We start from the raw sequence: 14,996 nt of genomic DNA, 5'->3' as shown, positions 1-14,996 counted from the left end.
CTGTAAAAAGTGATTTGTGTGATATGTCATTACCTTGATTAGCGCCTGTGTGTAACAGTATATTTATTAATATGCCCCCCCAATATAAGAAGAACAATGTCTATTGCCATTACATTTTCTTTCTTTCCAGCAGACGTGCACAAGGGTGGGAATACTTCGGAGGTACATCTCATTTCATATCCAGATTTTTTAATAGAAGATGAGAACATCAGAGGACAGTCTCCAGGAGAAAATCCAATTGCCTTAACCTTATATCCAGCACATAACAGTATACATGTGTCTCCTGATCCCTCTATTCATGGGGAATATTCTCCAGATAACTATAATATTACAGCTCCTACGGGCAATAACAACTTTACTTGTCCTGAATGTGGTAAATGCTTTAGATATCAGTCACGCTTTGTTAGACATCAAAGAAGTCACACGATGGGAAAAGCTATTTTCCTGTAATGACTGCGGGAAATGTTTTGTATATAAATCAACCCTTGTCAGACATCAGAGAACTCACTCAGGTCAGAGGTCATTTCCCTGCTCTGAGTGTGACAAATGTTTTGGACAGAAAACAGAACTGGCTGGACACCACCGAATTCACACGGGTGAGAAGATGTTTCAATGCTCTGAGTGCAGGAAATGTTTTACATGCCCATCGAGTCTTCTTATACACCAAAGAACTCACACTGGAGAAAAACCATTTCCATGCTCTGAGTGCGGGAAATGCTTCACGGATAAACCAAATCTTGTTCAGCATCTGAAAATTCACACAGATGAGAGGCCATTTCTCTAACGTCCTAAGTGGATGCTGGGGACTCCGTAAGGACCATGGGGAATAGCGGTTCCGCAGGAGACTGGGCACAAAAGTAAAGCTTTAGAACTACCTGGTGTGCACTGGCTCCTCCCCCCATGACCCTCCTCCAAGCCTCAGTTAGATTTTTGTGCCCAAACGAGAAGGGTGCACACTAGGTGGCTCTCCTGAGCTGCTTAGTGAAAAGTTTAGTTTTAGGTTTTTTATTTTCAGTGAGACCTGCTGGCAACAGGCTCACTGCATCGAGGGACTAAGGGGAGAAGAAGCGAACTCACCTGCGTGCAGAGTGGATTGGGCTTCTTAGGCTACTGGACATTAGCTCCAGAGGGACGATCACAGGCCCAGCCATGGATGGGTCCCAGAGCCGCGCCGCCGGCCCCCTTACAGAGCCAGAAGACAGAAGAGGTCCGGAAAATCGGCGGCAGAAGACGTCCTGTCTTCAACAAGGTAGCGCACAGCACTGCAGCTGTGCGCCATTGCTCTCAGCACACTTCACACTCCGGTCACTGAGGGTGCAGGGCGCTGGGGGGGTCGCCCTGAGACGCAATAAAAACACCTTGGATGGCAAAAAATGCATCACATATAGCTCCTGGGCTATATGGATGCATTTAACCCCTGCCAGAATACATAGAAAAACGGGAGATAAGGCCGCCGATAAGGGGGCGGAGCCTATCTCCTCAGCACACTGGCGCCATTTTCCCTCACAGCTCCGTTGGAGGGAAGCTCCCTGGCTCTCCCCTGCAGTCACTACACTACAGAAAGGGTTAAAAAAAAGAGGGGGGCGCTAATTAGGCGCAGTATTATTAATAAAACAGCAGCTATAAGGTGAAAAACACTTCTATAAGGTTATCCCTGTATATATATAGCGCTCTGGTGTGTGCTGGCAAACTCTCCCTCTGTCTCCCCAAAGGGCTTGTGGGGTCCTGTCCTCTATCAGAGCATTCCCTGTGTGTGTGCTGTATGTCGGTACGTTTGTGTCGACATGTATGAGGAGAAAAATGATGTGGAGACGGAGCAGATTGCCTGTAATAGTGATGTCACCCCCTAGGGGGTCGACACCTGAGTGGATGAACTGTTGGAAGGAATTACGTGACAGTGTCAGCTCTGTATAAAAGACAGTGGTTGACATGAGACAGCCGGCTACTCAGCTTGTGCCTGTCCAGACGTCTCATAGGCCGTCAGGGGCTCTAAAGCGCCCGTTACCTCAGATGGCAGATATAGACGCCGACACGGATACTGACTCCAGTGTCGACGGTGAAGAGACAAATGTGACTTCCAGTAGGGCCACACGTTACATGATTGAGGCAATGAAAAATGTTTTACACATTTCTGATAATACGAGTACCACCAAAAAGGGGTATTATGTTCGGTGAGGAAAAACTACCTGTAGTTTTCCTGAATCTAAGAAATTAAATGAGGTGTGTGATGATGCGTGGGTTTCCCCCGATAACAACTGATAATTTCTAAAATGTTATTGGCATTATATCCTTTCCCGCAAGAGGTTAGGGTGCGTTGGGAAACACCCCCTAGGGTGGATAAAGCGCTCACACGCTTGTAAGGGCTCTACCCTCTCCTGAGATGGCCGCCCTTAAGTATCCTGCTGATAGAAAGCAGGAGGGTATCCTAAAATGTATTTACACACATACTGGTGTTATACTGCGACCAGCAATCGCCTCAGCCTGGATGTGCAGTGCTGGGTTGGCGTGGTCGGATTCCCTGACTGAAAATATTGATACCCTAGATAGGGACAGTATATTATTGCCTATAGAGCATTTAAAAGATGCATTTCTATATATGCGTGATGCACAGCGGAATATTTGCCGACTGGCATCAAGTCTAAGTGCGTTGTCCATTTCTACCAGTAGAGGGTTATGGACACGACAGTGGTCAGGTGATGCGGATTCCAAACGGCATTTGGAAGTATTGCCTTATTAAGGGGAGGAGTTATTTGGGGTCGGTTTTTCAGACCTGGTGGCCACGGCAACAGCTGGGAAATCCACGTTTGTACCCCAGGTCGCCTCTCAACATGAGAAGACGCCGTATTATCAGGCGCAGTCTTTTCGTGGGCAAGCGGGCAAAAGGTTCCTCATTTCTGCCCCGTGACAGAGGGAGAGGAAAAAGGCTGCAGAAATCAGCCAGTTCCCAGGAACAGAAACCCTCTCCCGCATCTGCCAAGCCCTCAGTATGACGCTGGGGCTTTACAAGCAGAATCAGGCACGGTGGGGGGCCCGTCTCAATGAATTTCAGCGCGCAGTGGGCTCACTCGCAAGTAGACCCCTGGATCCTTCAGGTGATATCTCAGGGGTACAAATTGGAATTCGAGACGTCTCCCCCTCGCCGTTTCCTAAAGTCGGCTTTACCAATGTCTCCTTCTGACAGGGAGACAGTTTTGGAAGCCATTCACAAGCTGTATTCCCAGCAGGTGATAATCAAGATACCCCTCCTGCAACAGGGAACGGGGTATTATTCCACACTGTTGTGGTACCGAAGCCGGACGGCTCGGTGAGACCGATTCTAAATCTAAAATCTTTGAACACTTACATACAGAGGTTCAAATTCAAGATTGGGTCACTCAGAGCAGTGATTAAGAAACATGGAATAAGGGGACTACATGATGTCTCGGGACATCACGGATGCTTACATTCATGTCCAAATTTACCCTTCTCACCAAGGGTACCTCAGGTTTATGGTACAGAACTGTCACTATCAGTTCAGACGCTGCCGTATGGATGGTCCACGGCACCCCGGGTCTTTACCAAGGTAATGGCCGAAATGATGATATTCCTTCGAAGGAAGGGAATTTTAGTTATCCCTTACTTGGACGATTCCCTGATAAGGGTAAGATCCAGGGAACAGTTGGAGGTCGGTGTAGCACTATCTCAGGTAGTGTTGCGGCAGCACGATTGGATTCTCAATATTCCAAAATCGCAGCTGGTTCCGACGACTCGTCTTCTGTTCCTAAAGGATGATCCTGGACACAGTCCAGAAAAAGGTGTTTCTCCCAGAGGAGAAAGCCAGGGAGTTATCCGAGCTAGTCAGGAACCTCCTAAAACCGAGCCAAGTCTCAGTGCATCAATGCACAGGGATTCTGGGTAAAATGGTGGCTTCCTACGAAGCAATCCCATTCGGCAGATTCCACGCAAGAACTTTTCAGTGGGACCTGCTGGACAAATGGTCCGGGTCGCATCTTCAGATGCATCAGCGGATAACCCTGTCACCAAGGACAAGGGTGTCCCTCCTGTGGTGGTTGCAGAGTGCTCATCTTCTAGAGGGCCGCAGATTCGGCATTCAGGACTGGGTCCTGGTGACCACGGATGCCAGCCTGCGAGGCTGGGGAGCAGTCGCACAGGGAAGGAATTTCCAGGGCTTATGGTCAAGCCTGGAGACATCACTTCACATAAATATCCTGAAGCTAAGGGCCATTTACAATGCTCTAAGCTTAGCAAGACCTCTGCTTCAAGGTCAGCCGGTGTTGATCCAGTCGGACAACATCACGGCAGTCACCCACGTAAACAGACAGGGTGGCACAAGAAGCAGGAGGGCAATGGCAGAAGCTGCAAGGATTCTTCGCTGGGCGGAAAATCATGTGATAGCACTGTCAGCAATTCCGGGAGTGGACAACTGGGAAGCAGACTTCCTCAGCAGACACGACCTCCACCCGGGAGAGTGGGGACTTCACCCAGAAGTCTTCCACATGATTATAAACCGTTGGGAAAAACTCGACAGGTATTGCGCCAGGTCAAGGGACTCTCAGGCAATAGCTGTAGACGCTCTGGTAACACCGTGGGTGTACCAGTTAGTGTATGTGTTCCCTCCTCTGCCTCTCATACCCAAGGTACTGAGATTGATAAAATGGAGAGGAGTAAGCACTATATTCGTGGCTCCGGATTGGCCAAGAAGGACTTGGTAACCGGAACTTCAAGAGATGCTCACGGAGGATCCGTGGCCTCTACCTCTAAGAAGGGACCTGCTCCAGCAAGGACCCTGTCTGTTCCAAGACTTACCGCGGCTGCGTTTGACGGCATGGCGGTTGAACGCCGGATCCTGAAGGAAAAAAGGCATTCCGGATGAAGTCATCCCTATCCTGATCAAAGCCAGGAAGGATGTAACCGCAAAACATTATCACCGCATTTGGCGAAAATATGTTGCGTGGTGTGAGGCCAGTAAGGCCCGACGGAGGAAATTCAACTGGGTCGATTCCTACATTTCCTGCAAACAGGAGTGTCTATGGGCCTGAAATTAGGGTCCATTAAGGTTCAAATTTCGGCCCTGTCAATTTTCTTCCAAAAAGAACTAGCTTCAGTCCCTGAAGTTCAGACGTTTGTAAAAGGGGTACTGCATATACAGCCTCCTTTTGTGCCTCCAGTGGCACCTTGGGATCTCAATGTAGTTTTTGGGTTCCAAAAGTCACATTGGTTTGAACCACTTAAATCTGTGGAGTTAAAATATCTCACATGGAAAGTGGTCATGCTGTTGGCCCTGGCCTGGGCCAGGCGCGTGTCAGAATTGGCGGCTTTATCCTGTAAAAGCCCTTATCTGATTTTCCATTCGGACAGGGCGGAATTGAGGACTCGTCCTCAGTTTCTCCCTAAGGTGGTTTCAGCGTTTCACCTGAACCAATCTATTGTGGTGCCTGCGGCTACTAGGGACTTGGAGGACTCCAAGTTGCTAGACGTTGTCAGGGCCCTGAAAATATATGTTTCCAGGACGGCTGGAGTCAGAAAATCTGACTCGCTGTTTATCCTGTATGCACCCAACAAGCTGGGTGCTCCTGCTTCTAAGCAGACTATTGCTCGTTGGATTTGTAGTACAATTCAGCTTGCACATTCTGTGGCAGGCCTGCCACAGCCAAAAATCTGTAAATGCCCACTCCACAAGGAAGATGGGCTCATCTGGGCGGCTGCCCGAGGGGTCTCGGCTTTACAACTTTGCCGAGCAGCTACTTGGTCAGGAGCAAATACGTTTGTAAAATTCTACAAAATTGATACCCTGGCTGAGGAGGACCTGGAGTTCTCTCATTTGGTGCTGCAGAGTCATCCGCACTCTCCCGCCCGTTTGGGAGCTTTGGTATAATCCCCATGGTCCTTACGGAGTCCCCAGCATCCACTTAGGACGTTAGAGAAAATAAGAATTTACTTACCGATAATTCTATTTCTCATAGTCCGTAGTGGATGCTGGGCGCCCATCCCAAGTGCGGATTGTCTGCAATACTGGTACATAGTTATTGTTACCAGAAAAATCGGGTTATTGCTGTAGTGAGCCATCTTCTCTAGAGGCTCCTCTGTTATCATGCTGTTAACTGGGTTTAGATCACGAGTTATACGGTGTGATTGGTGTGGCTGGTATGAGTCTTACCCGGGATTCAAAATCCTTCCTTATTGTGTACGCTCGTCCGGGCACAGTATCCTAACTGAGGCTTGGAGGAGGGTCATGGGGGGAGGAGCCAGTGCACACCAGGTAGTTCTGAAGCTTTACTTTTGTGCCCAGTCTCCTGCGGAGCCGCTATTCCCCATGGTCCTTACGGAGTCCCCAGCATCCACTACGGACTATGAGAAAGAGAATTATCGGTAAGTAAATTCTTATTTTATATGCTCCTAGTGTGAAAAATGTTTTACACGTAAATCAAATCTTGTGGACCACCAGAGAATACACACAGGAGTGAAGCCATTTTTCTGCTTGGAGTGTCGGAAATGTTTTACACGTAAATAACTTCTTGAGGATCACCAGAGACTACACACAGACGAGGAGTCATTTTTATGCTCTGAGTGTGGGAAATGCTTTCCACTTAAATCCCATTTTGTTAAACATCTGAAAAGCCATATGGGTGAGGAACCGCATTTATGCTCTGTATGTAGGAAATGTTTTACACATAAATCAGATCTTGTTAGACATCAGAGAACTCACACGGGTGAGAAGCCGTTTTCATGCTGTGTATGTAGGAAATGTTTTACACAGAAATCAGATCTTGTTAAACATCTGAGAACTCACACAGGTGACAAACCATATCGGTGAGCTGATAGACCTGAAACTGGATCACAGCAATCTATAAAATATTGCAATATTATTATTTTTTACCAGTTATTTATAGAGTACACACACATTCTGCATCGCTTTACATAGAATGTTTGTCCATTAACATAAATTACTGCCCCAGTGGAGCTTACAATCTATGTTCCCTACCACATGTACATAACACAGGAAGGTTAATTTTTGTTGGGAGCCAATTAACCTATCAGCATAGTTTATGTTTGCGGAAGGAAACTGTCAGTATCAGTTGTTTGCAATTATATAGGGTCCTAATGTATATTACACCATGTTTGGTCATGATATAAGTTGTGAGATGGTTCCTCTGATTAGTCTGTAATTTCCGAATTACTCTCTCACAGGCAGCTATTTGGAAAGCTCCAAACAAAAGTTTTTTTATGCCATGCAATGTTGTTGTACAAATGCCCCCATCTACCTTGTTATTTGGTTGGCTTAATGGGTGCTGATGTGTCTACAGATGGCAAAGCTTCTGATGCCAAGAACTGGGCACAGCCGGGTGTCCAAGTGCCATGAGATTTATGCTATGCAGTATGTGGGCTTAATGGGTGGAGATTACATAATTACCTGGGCTTTCTCAGTTTAGCACTTGGCCCTGCAAAAGAGCCTGGTCTTTGTTGCATGCTTAGCGATGGTCAAGGTCAGGCCTCTGGCCTATATTATTAGATAGCCTCCTGTACCCTCCAGGGAAATATATGAAATGGATTTAGAAGGATGAGGAGAGACTGTCTGGGTGATTACAGTGTGTGTAACACCTTATAGAGGTGTTCGTATAGAATCTTATATTTGCCTCTCTTCTTATGGAAATTCTAGTACGTTCCTGGCCTGTGTCTTATACTTCATATATTGTGTACCGTGACGGGTGATGTAGGCTGATGACATCACAGTACAGTGTATGTATGAGCAGGACATGCAATTATATTGTCAGTACATACATAATATATATAATAAATATATGATTACCGACCAATTTGGCTTTTGTTCTTCTTAGGCAGGAGGGGAAAAGAGGGAGAGGGCAGTTGATAAGGGGCTGCCCCCCTCTTACTACCATAAGTATGAAGGAGTGTATGTGTGTACACATATGTACTCATATGTATAAGTATGTGTGTGTGGGGAGGGGGGGGGGAGGCGGTGGGCAACGACTTGTTACAGAATTACATAATCTTGTTTTGCACTATTAAATTTAAATTTAGACTATAGGTGGTATTCAATTAAGTGCCATTTTTTGACTAATTCGACTATGGGTATTCATTTGCAGGTTTTTGTCCGTTTTTTAATCACTTTTCGCCCATGTCTTTTGTTGTTTTTGTTGAATCTGCATGGGCGAAAACAGACCCAAAACAGGCGAAAACACACGCAAATTCACCAAAACACGTGGCTTTCGCCCGTGCCAGATTTTTCGACCAGTTGAATGTAATTTGCCCTAAAAACGACCGATAGTTGACGTTTTTTCGACTGGTCGAAAACACTGCAATAATTGAATACCTCCCTATGCTCTAACATTTCAGGAAGAGTGGCCTCAATTTAAATTACCTATGTACACCAGAGTGTGATTTGAAAGTCAGGGTAGTAATCCAGTGACAGTACATTGTTTCTGGATTTATGCGTCCTGCTTTGCGGCTTTGTCTTGGGCCTAGCTGTATGTGCAGATGCATTGGACCCTGGGCCTGTATCATTGACTACAATTGAACTCTGCCTGCCCTGACCTGCTTGAATGCTAGAGACTCTGGCATCTGACCTGATGCCAAGCTTGGACCTTACCTAGCCTGAACATAAGGAGATTTATGGTAGACTTACCATGGTCAAATCTCTTTCTGCGAAGTACACTGGATTCCACAGGGAATAATATTGGGGTGTAGAGTTGGATCTTGATCTGAGGCACCAACAGGCTAAAGCTTTGACTGTTCCCAGGATGCATTGCACCGCCTCCTCTATAGCCCCGCCTCCAGGCACTGGAGCTCAGTTTTGTTAACCAGTCCAATGCAGTAGCAGGTAAGAGAGACGGTAGATGTTTGTCACATAGAACCACATTCTCACAACAGGAGAAGGGACTAGCGGCTAATGCCATACAAACCCAAAGAAGCTAAGTGCGTCAGGGCAGGCGCCCTGTGGAATCCAGTGTACCTCGCAGAAAGAGATTTAACAATGGTAAGTCTACCATAAATCTCCTTCTCTGCAATGGGGAACACTGTGTTCAACAGGGAATAACATTGGGGATGTCCTAAAGCAGTTCCTCATGGGAGGGGACGCACTGTAGCTGGCGCAAGAACCCGGCATCCAAAGGTAGCATCCTGGGAGGCGGAAGTATCAAAGGCATAGAACCTGATGAACGTGTTCACAGAGGACCACGTAGCCGCCTTGCACAATTGTTCAACGGACGCGCCACGGCGGGCCGCCCAAGAAGGTCCAACCGACCGAGTAGAACGGGCCTTGTTAGTTGCAGGACCTAGAAGCGCAGCCTGCGCATAAGCTTGTGCAATCACCATTCTAATCCATCTGGCCAAGGTTTGCTTATTCGCAGGCCAGCCATGTTTGTGAAAACCAAAGAGTACAAAAAGGGAATCTGACCTCCTGATGGAGGCATTCCTCTCCACATAAATACGGAGAGCCGGACCACATCCAATTTTTCTTTGGAAGATAGACCAAAAGAGTCGAAGGCCGGAACCACAATATCCTGGTTAAAGTGAAAAGATAGCACAAATAACCAGGGCGAATTCGAAGAACAGCCCGGTCACGGTGAAAAATCAGAAAGGGTGGACAACAGGGCAAAGCGCCTAAGTCCGACACCCTCCTAGCAGAGGCACTAGCCAACAGAAATATGACCTTAAACGTAACACATTTAAGGTCCACAGACTCAAGAGGTTCAAATAGAGACTCTTGCAGGGCATTCAATACTACAGACAGATCCAATGGAGTCACATGAGGGACATAGGGTGGCTGAATTCGTAGGACACCCTGAGTGAAAGTGTGAATGTCAGGAAGAGACGCAATTTTTCTCTGAAAACACACCAACAAGGCAGATATATGAACCTTGAGGGAGGCCAGACGAAGGCCCAAGTCTAGGCCTTGCTGTAGAAAAGCCAACAGTCTGGAAGTTTTCAAAGTATATGCATCATAATTCTTAGCAGCACACCAGGTGAAGTAAGAATTTCAGACCCTGTAATAAATCCGAGCCAAAGCTGGTTTACGGGCTTTCAACATAGTGTGAATGACCGCCTCAGAGAATCCTTTGGCCCTCAGGAGTGATGCTTCAAGAGCCACGCCATCAAAGCCAGTCTGGCCAGGTCTGGGTAGACACAAGGGCTCTGAACGAGGAGGTCTGGGTGTTAAGAAAGTAGAATAGGACACTCTATCGAGAGACCCGGGAGACCCTGCAGGTCTGAGAACCAATGCCGTCTGGGCCATGCTGGAGCGACTAGAAGTAGTATTCCTCCTTCTTGCTTGAACTTCCGTATTACCCTGGGAAGGAATGACACTGGAGGGAACACGTACAGCAGCCGAAAGTTCCATGGAATCGCCAGTGTGTCCACGAATGTTGCTTGAGGATCTCTTGTCCTTGCTCCGAAGATCGGAACCTTGTGATTGTGTCACGAAGCCATCATGTCTACATCTGGTAGGCCCCACTTGTCCACTAGGAGTTGAAAGACTTCGGGATGAAGACTCCACTCTCCGGCGTGCACGTCCAGACGACTGAGGAATTCCGCTTCCCAGTTGAGGACTCCCGGAATGAACACTGCCGATATGGCTGGCAGATGGCGTTCCGCCCATTGCAGGGCCAGTGTCATCGCATTGAACACTGCCCGCAATGTCAGAATGTTTATCGGGAGAAGATATTGCTCCCTGGTCCACTGACCCTGGAGAGAGTGTTGCTCCAACACCATGCCCCAACCTCGCAGACTGGCGTACATTGTCAGGAGGACCCAGTTGGAGATCCAGAAGGGATGGCCCCTTCTCAACTGTTGGTCCTGTAGCCAACAGGTCAGTGACAGATGAACCGCCGGAGTCAAGGAGATCATTTGAGACCTGATCCGATGAGGCAGGCCGTCCCATTTGGAAAGGATTATCCTCTGCAGAGGGTGGAAATTAAATTGAGCGGACTCTACCATGTCGAAAGCCGATACCATGAGGCCTAGTACTTGCATCGCCGAGTGTATCGACACTCTCTGGCGAGGGAGGAAGCATCTGATCTTTTCCTGAAGTTTCAGGACCTTCTCCGGAGACAGAAACAGTCTTTGGCTATGTGTGTCCAGCAGCGCCCCCAGGTGCACCATGCTCCAAGCAGGGACCAGCGAGGACTTCTTCCAATTGATGAGCCACCCGTGGGCTTGTAGGAATTGGACCGACATCTCCAGTTGACTGAGAAGGACATCTTGGGAGTTCGCCAGAATCAGCAAGTCGTCCAGATACGGCAGGATCCTGATTCCCTGACGACGGAGGAAAGCCGTCATCACGGCCATAATCTTGGTGAAAATCCGAGACGCCGTGGCCAGTCCAAGTGGCAGAGCCTGGAACTGAAAATGAAGGTTGCCAATAGCAAACTGCAGAAACTGCTGATGCGAAATGGCAATAGGTATGTGCAGGTAAGCATCCTGTATGTCCAGGGATAACATATAGTCCTCGGGTTCCATGGCCAGCACAATAGAGCGCAGAGTTTCCATACCAAATTTGGACACTCTCACAAACTTGTTCAATGATTTGAGGTTGAGGACAGGCTGGAAAGACCCGTTCGGTTTCGGAACTAGAAACAGGGTCGAATAGTATCCCCGGCCTCTCTGTGACAGAGGTACCGGCACTACCACTCCTGTTTCCAGGAGGGATTGTACAACCAGGTGTAGAGATTGCGCTTTCAACGGATCCGAAGGGATAACCGTTGAACAGAACTGGTGATGGGGACGTCTCTTGAAAGAGATTGTGTACCCGTGAGAGACAACTTCCCGTACCCAGGCGTCTGAAGTGGTCTTTAACCAGGCCTGGGCGAACTGCAGAAGTCGGCCTCCCACCCTGGGATTCCCCAGGGGGAGACCCACACCATCATGCATGCAGCAGGCTTGTCTTGCTTGGAAGCAGGCTGACACCGGCCCAGGATTGTTTAGATTTGGGCTTAGTGGTTTTGAAAGTACGAGCCTGTCTCGGGTACGCCTGACCTTTTGCTTTACTTTGAGGTTAAAAGGAACGAAAAGTAGTACTCTTAGCCTTCTGAGCAGAAGGATTAGTACTTGGGAGAAATGCAGTCTTGGCTGTCGCTAAGTCAGTCACAATCTTATTCGGATCTTCTCCAAACAGGATGTCTCCCTTGAAAGGGAGCACCTCCAAGGTCTTTTTAGAGTCCAGGTCCACTTTCCAGGACCTTAACCACAGAATCCGGCGAGCCAGGATAGACGTAGTAGAAGCCTTGGCTGCCATGACCCCCGCATCAGAGGCCGCCTCCTGAATATAGTGAGAGGCTGTGGTAATATATGATAGATATTGTCTGGCAGTGTCAAAAAATCCTGAGGTAGCGCCTCCTCAATTGCCTGAACCCATGCTTCAATTCCTTTTGCCGCCCAAGAGGCAGCCATAGTGGGTCTATGTACAGCACTGGTAACAGTGTAAATAGACTTCAGGCATCCATCCACACACTTAGCTGTCGGTTAAATCAGTGAGGTGACAGTGGTGACAGGCAGAGTAGAGGACACCACAAGACAGGCGGCATGAGAGTCCACCGGCGGTGGAGTTTCCCACTTGTTACTCAACTCCGCAGGGATAGGATAACAAGCTAGCATATTTTTAGACAGGGAAAATTTCTTTCCTGGAGATGACCAGGATTCCTGACATATGTCAATTAAGAGGTCAGAATGTGGTAAAACTACTTTAGCAACCTTCTGACGTTTAAACTTATCAGGTTTCTTAGATGTAACAGGAGGCTCAATGTCATCATCAATTTGGAGAATCAGCTTGATAGCCTCCACTAGGTCAGGAACATCAACGTGCGTTGTATATTCCTCATCAGAAGCGACTGTATCAGTGTCTGACGGATCAGTATATTCCCCATCCTCATCAGAAGAATTATCCAAAATATTAGTGGATTGTGAGGTAGAAATGGCCCACTTACATGACCCCTTGGCCCCAGAGGGATGTGGGGTGGACTTTTGCCTAACCAAAGTCTGATTTAATTGCTGTAACTGGGTAGACAAAGTATCCGCCCACGGCGGACTAACTACAGGGACAATATGTGGCTGTAATGGCACAGGAGGCCCCACAGGGAGCGTGAGACGCGTTACAAGCGTAGTCAGCATATTTAAAAAAGCAGCCCAAGGTGGGTCTTCATTGACCACAGGTGCCACAGACGGACTGGGAGATGTATGACCCCCAGCGCCTGGACCAGCAGCTAACACTTCCCCCACTGGTGAATCCGTGACGACAGCACTGCATGATGCAGGAGCGTCCGCAGATGTCCCGCCCTGTGTAGCAGACATTATATGGGAAGTAGCCTTAGGGTGTAACAGTACAATATAGCCAGACAAACACAAAAACCAGCAAATGAACCCCTGTGTATTGTGACAGTAAATCCAGAGCACAAACAGAGGATATAAGCAGTGTGGGGTGACCGAAAAACAAAGTGAGAAATACAAACCCTGTGTAGCACTATATATTATATGAGACCCTGATGCACCTAGATCCCCAAGGTACAGAATATTGGTGGTCATTCCGACCTGATCGCTCGCTAGCTATTTTTTGCAGCGCTGCGATCAGATAGTCGCCGCCTCTGGGGGAGTGTATTTTTGCTTTGCAAGTGTGCGATTCGTTGTGCAGCTGAGCGGTACAAAAAAGTTTTGTGTAGTTTCTGAGTAGGTCTGAACTTACTCAGCCGCTGCGATCACTTCAGCCTGTCTGGCCCCGGAATTAACGTCAGACGCCCGCCCTGCAAACGCTTGGACATGCCTGCGCTTTTCCAACCACTCCCTGAAAATGGTCAGTTGGCACCCACAAACGCCTTCTTCCTGTCAATATTCTTGCGATCGGCTGCGCAAATAGATTCTTCGTTAAATCAATCGCCCAGCAACGATCCACTTGGTACCCGTACGACGCGCCTGCGCATTGCGGTGCATACGCATGCGCAGTTTTGCCGAGTTTTGACCTGATCTCAGCGCTGCAAAAAATAGCTAGCATGCGATCAGGTCGGAATGACCTCCATAGTGATAGCAAACGTGTGATACACAAGAGGGGAATACACACAGCAGCTATAGGCACACTCAGTCACAGGTACAATGCAGGAATTATCACATATAACAATAAAACTGCACTGCACTATTAATTACATATAGGCATGTATGTATACAGGTATAACAATGCACAGTAAACACTGTATATCACAGAATACTTGTACTAAATATTCAGATAGCAGTACACTTGTTCTTAACTAACAGTGTCTAAAATGACATGTAGAATACTTAAGTGTCTGTAAATGCACAGCGCTGATGATACAGGCGGATTTACAGAGGAGACAATGCCCAGCAGTCCCGGAGATCAGCCGCAGCTATGTAATGGCACCAAAATCTCTTCAGGGAGTGAGGGAGAGAGAGAGAAATGCAGCTCCAGGGCGGGAACACCAGCAGTAGATGGTGCCCGGAGCTGGGGGAGGGGCTACAGGTCAGTGCCTTATCCCCTCTGCTGGACTTCACCACCGGGTACTGTGGAGCCTTTGCAAATGGATTTTAATAAATCCGACCTGTACTCCTTGCCCTGGTGGATATAGTGGGGTCCCTGTGCGACACAGTGTGCACACCAGCAGCGCAGTCTGTCTCCTGGGACTGCGACTGAATCGCGATTTACCTTACAGCCACACGATCCTGGAGAATGACAGCCGTGGTGTGCCTGAAAAACCGGTGTGTCTCCGCTGCAAGAACCCGGGAACCAGGCTGCGGGAGTATGCAGCGTCGCTGAGGGAGGTGATGGAGCCACACCACAGCATGTCATAAAGACATAGAAAGTGCTGCGGCCCTTGAAGTCTTCTAAAAAGCTCTTTTCAGGGCTGCCTAGCGCAGCCCCACCTGTTAGTGACCTGCACTGCAGGCACCAACTTACACACTGAGCTCCAGTGCCTGGAGGCGGGGCTATAGAGGAGGCGGTGCAGTGCATCCTGGGAACAGTCAAAACTTTAGCCTGTTGGTGC

The 14,996-nt window shown here is 48.1% G+C and overlaps 2 protein-coding genes across 2 annotated transcripts in view; both read left to right on the top strand.

Annotated features, from left to right (window-relative positions):
• Positions 1–298: 298 nt before the first annotated feature.
• On the top strand, positions 299–784 carry LOC134983101 (gastrula zinc finger protein XlCGF71.1-like). The gene has a single exon (XM_063948804.1). The coding sequence runs from the start codon at positions 299–301 to the stop codon at positions 782–784; it is 486 nt and encodes a 161-aa protein (XP_063804874.1).
• A 5,838-nt stretch (positions 785–6,622) lies between these two features.
• Positions 6,623–14,996, top strand: part of LOC134983100 (zinc finger protein 436-like) — an 83,283-nt gene continuing 74,909 nt past the window's right edge. Inside the window, exon 1 of the mRNA XM_063948803.1 lies at positions 6,623–6,810. Within this exon, the coding sequence (XP_063804873.1) occupies positions 6,623–6,810 (188 nt within the window). The remainder of the gene's footprint in view (positions 6,811–14,996) is intronic.

This window comes from Pseudophryne corroboree (assembly GCF_028390025.1).
Source record: "Pseudophryne corroboree isolate aPseCor3 chromosome 3 unlocalized genomic scaffold, aPseCor3.hap2 SUPER_3_unloc_1, whole genome shotgun sequence".
Classification (NCBI taxonomy): domain Eukaryota; kingdom Metazoa; phylum Chordata; class Amphibia; order Anura; family Myobatrachidae; genus Pseudophryne; species Pseudophryne corroboree.
Note: the sequence above shows the minus strand (reverse complement) of the source record. Positions and strands in the feature narration are given on the sequence as shown.